The 2,972-nt window shown below is 57.4% G+C and overlaps 1 protein-coding gene across 1 annotated transcript in view; it reads right to left on the reverse strand.

Moving 5' to 3' along the window:
• Window positions 1–1,761, reverse strand: part of LOC310959721 (keratin, type I cytoskeletal 50 kDa-like) — a gene marked incomplete at both ends in the record, with an annotated part of 11,320 nt that extends 9,559 nt beyond the window's left edge. The window contains one exon of the mRNA XM_083931179.1: window positions 1,336–1,761. Within this exon, the coding sequence (XP_083787305.1) occupies window positions 1,336–1,761 (426 nt within the window). The remainder of the gene's footprint in view (window positions 1–1,335) is intronic.
• Between the last annotated feature and the right edge of the window lie 1,211 nt (window positions 1,762–2,972).

The raw sequence follows: 2,972 nt of genomic DNA on the forward strand, positions 1-2,972 counted from the left end.
TCCCCAGGTCCCATGTTCCCCAGGTCCTATGTTCCCCAGGTCCCATGTTCCCGGGGTCCCATGTTCCCCAGGTCCCATGTTCCCCAGGTCCCATGTTCCCCAGGTCCTTTGTTCCCCAGGTCCCATGTTCCCCAGGTCCCATGTTCCCCGGGTCCCATGTTCCCCAGGTCCCATGTTCCCCAGGTCCCATGTTCCCCGGGTCCCATGTTCCCCAGGTCCTTTGTTCCCCAGGTCCTTTGTTCCCCAGGTCCCATGTTCCCCAGGTCCCATGTTCCCCGGGTCCCATGTTCCCCAGGTCCCATGTTCCCCAGGTCCCATGTTCCCCAGGTCCCATGTTCCCCAGGTCCTTTGTTCCCCAGGTCCCATGTTCCCCAGGTCCCATGTTCCCCGGGTCCCATGTTCCCCAGGTCCCATGTTCCCCAGGTCCCATGTTCCCTGGTCTGATATTTTTTCATCAATCTGTATTGAATTCCCCGGCAAATGGGCCTATGTAGACCCCAACACTACCCCCTGACCCCTGACCCCTGACCCTGACCCTGACCCCTGATCCCTGACCCTAACCCTGACCCCTGACCCCTGACCCTGACCGTAACCCCTGACCCTGACCGTAGCCCCTGACCCTGACCGTAGTCCCTAACCCTGACCCTGACCGTAGCCCCTGACCCTGACCGTAGTCCCTAACCCTGACCCTGACCGTAGCCCCTGACCCTGACCGTAGTCCCTAACCCTGACGTAACCCCTAACGCTGACCCCTAACCCTGACCGTAACCCCTAACCCTGACCCGGACCCTGACCCTAACCCCTAACCCTGACCCTGAACGTAACCCCTGACCCTGACCCGGACCCTGACCCTGACCGTAACCCCTAACCCTGACCCTGACCCTGACCCTAACCCTGACCCTGACGGTAACCCCTGACCCTGACCCTGACCGTAACCCCTGACCCTGACCCTGACCGTAACCCTGACCCTGACCGTAGCCCCTGACCCTGAGCCTGACAGTAACCCCTGACCCTGACCGTAACCCCTGACCCTGACCCTGACCGTAACCCCTGACCCTGACCCTGACAGTAACCCCTGACCCTGACCGTAACCCCTGACCCTGACCCCGACAGTAACCCCTAACCCTGACCCTGACCGTAACCCCTGACCCTGACCGTAACCCTGACCCTGACCCTGACCGTAACCCTGACCCTGACCGTAACCCCTGACCCTGACCTTAGCCCCTGACCCTGAGCCTGACAGTAACCCCTGACCCTGACCGTAACCCCTGCGACCGGGGAACATGGGGTGACCCCGTCTGAATAATCAACCCTGTGACGTCTCTCCGTCCTCACCTGGTCCTGCAGGTCTTTGATGCGGATGTGGAAGGCGGTGAAGTTGTGCGCCTCCGGCATCGCTTTGCTCTCCAGGAACTGCCTGATCTTCAGCTCCAGGTCGGCGTTGGCCTTCTCCAGGGTGCGCACCTTGTCCAGGTAGGTGGCCAGGCGGTCGTTGAGGTTCTGCATGGTGGCCTTCTCCGTGATGGGCATGTCGCTGCCGCCGGAGAAGCTGAAACCGCCGCCGGAACTAGCGGAGGAGGAGAAGGAGGCCTTGGAGACGCGGACTCCAGACCCTCCGGCTCCTCCGTACACGCTGCCCGCCCTGATGCCGCTGACCCGCTGGGAGGAGGAGGAGGAGGAGGAGGACATGGAGGGCGCCATCATGGCGGAGCTCCTCACGGACGAGGACATGTAGCTGCTGCGGTTGGAGAAGGAGGTCATGGCTGAGGGTCGGCTGGTCGTCGGCTCTGAGCGGAGAGTGAAGCGCTGCCGGGACGGAGGCTCCTTTTATGGCTGAAACACCCCCCACCCCCCCACCCCCACCCCCAGCCCCCAGACATGACAGGGGTCAGTCAGGTATGGATGCCAAACATGCTGGAGGGGAGTCACTGTGTGCAAACATCAGAGAGCAAACAGCAGGTGTTAGCTACGTTTAAAGTTTTTATTTAAATATTAAATGAAGGTCTGACGCGTGTCACACCCGTCTGTGTGGAAACACGGACTCTAGCTCATGATCTTAACGCTAAGTTTAATCTTTTTCCTTCTGTTTTTGTCCGAACATCATTCCCTCTCTCTCCTGTTCTCGTCCCTGCTGTGCGCTGATACCAGTGTTGCACCTGTACTTACCTTCATTATGAATACAAACACGGTTTCTAACCCGCGGCCTCTGACACTCAGCACCTGAGGCGTGTACAGTGACGCCGCCCGGCTGCTTCTGTTTGAACTGGCTCGACCAAACCTAAAAAACCAGCTTCTGCATCAACTCTCTTTGATCAGTCAGGTGTTCAGCATCAGGCCCCTAACACACCTGAGTCTAACACACCTGAGTCTAACACACCTGAGTCTGACACACCTGAGTCTAACACACCTGAGTCTAACACACCTGAGTCTGACACACCTGAGTCTGACACACCTGAGTCTAACACACCTGAGTCTAACACACCTGAGTCTAACACACACCTGAGTCTGACACACCTGAGTCTGACACACCTGAGTCTAACACACACCTGAGTCTAACACACACCTGAGTCTGACACACCTGAGTCTAACACACCTGAGTCTAACACACCTGAGTCTAACACACCTGAGTCTAACACACCTGAGTCTGACACACCTGAGTCTAACACACCTGAGTCTAACACACCTGAGTCTAACACAAACCTGAGTCTGACACACCTGAGTCTAACACACCTGAGTCTAACACACCTGAGACTAACACACACCTGAGTCTGACACACCTGAGTCTGACACACCTGAGTCTAACACACCTGAGTCTAACACACCTGAGTCTAACACACCTGAGTCTAACACACCTGAGTCTGACACACACCTGAGTCTGACACACCTGAGTCTAACACACCTGAGTCTGACACACCTGAGTCTGACACACACCTGAGACTAACACACCTGAGTCTAACACACCTGAGTCTGAC

This window comes from Echiichthys vipera, assembly GCF_963691815.1.
Source record: "Echiichthys vipera genome assembly, chromosome: 17".
In the NCBI taxonomy this organism is placed as follows: domain Eukaryota; kingdom Metazoa; phylum Chordata; class Actinopteri; order Perciformes; family Trachinidae; genus Echiichthys; species Echiichthys vipera.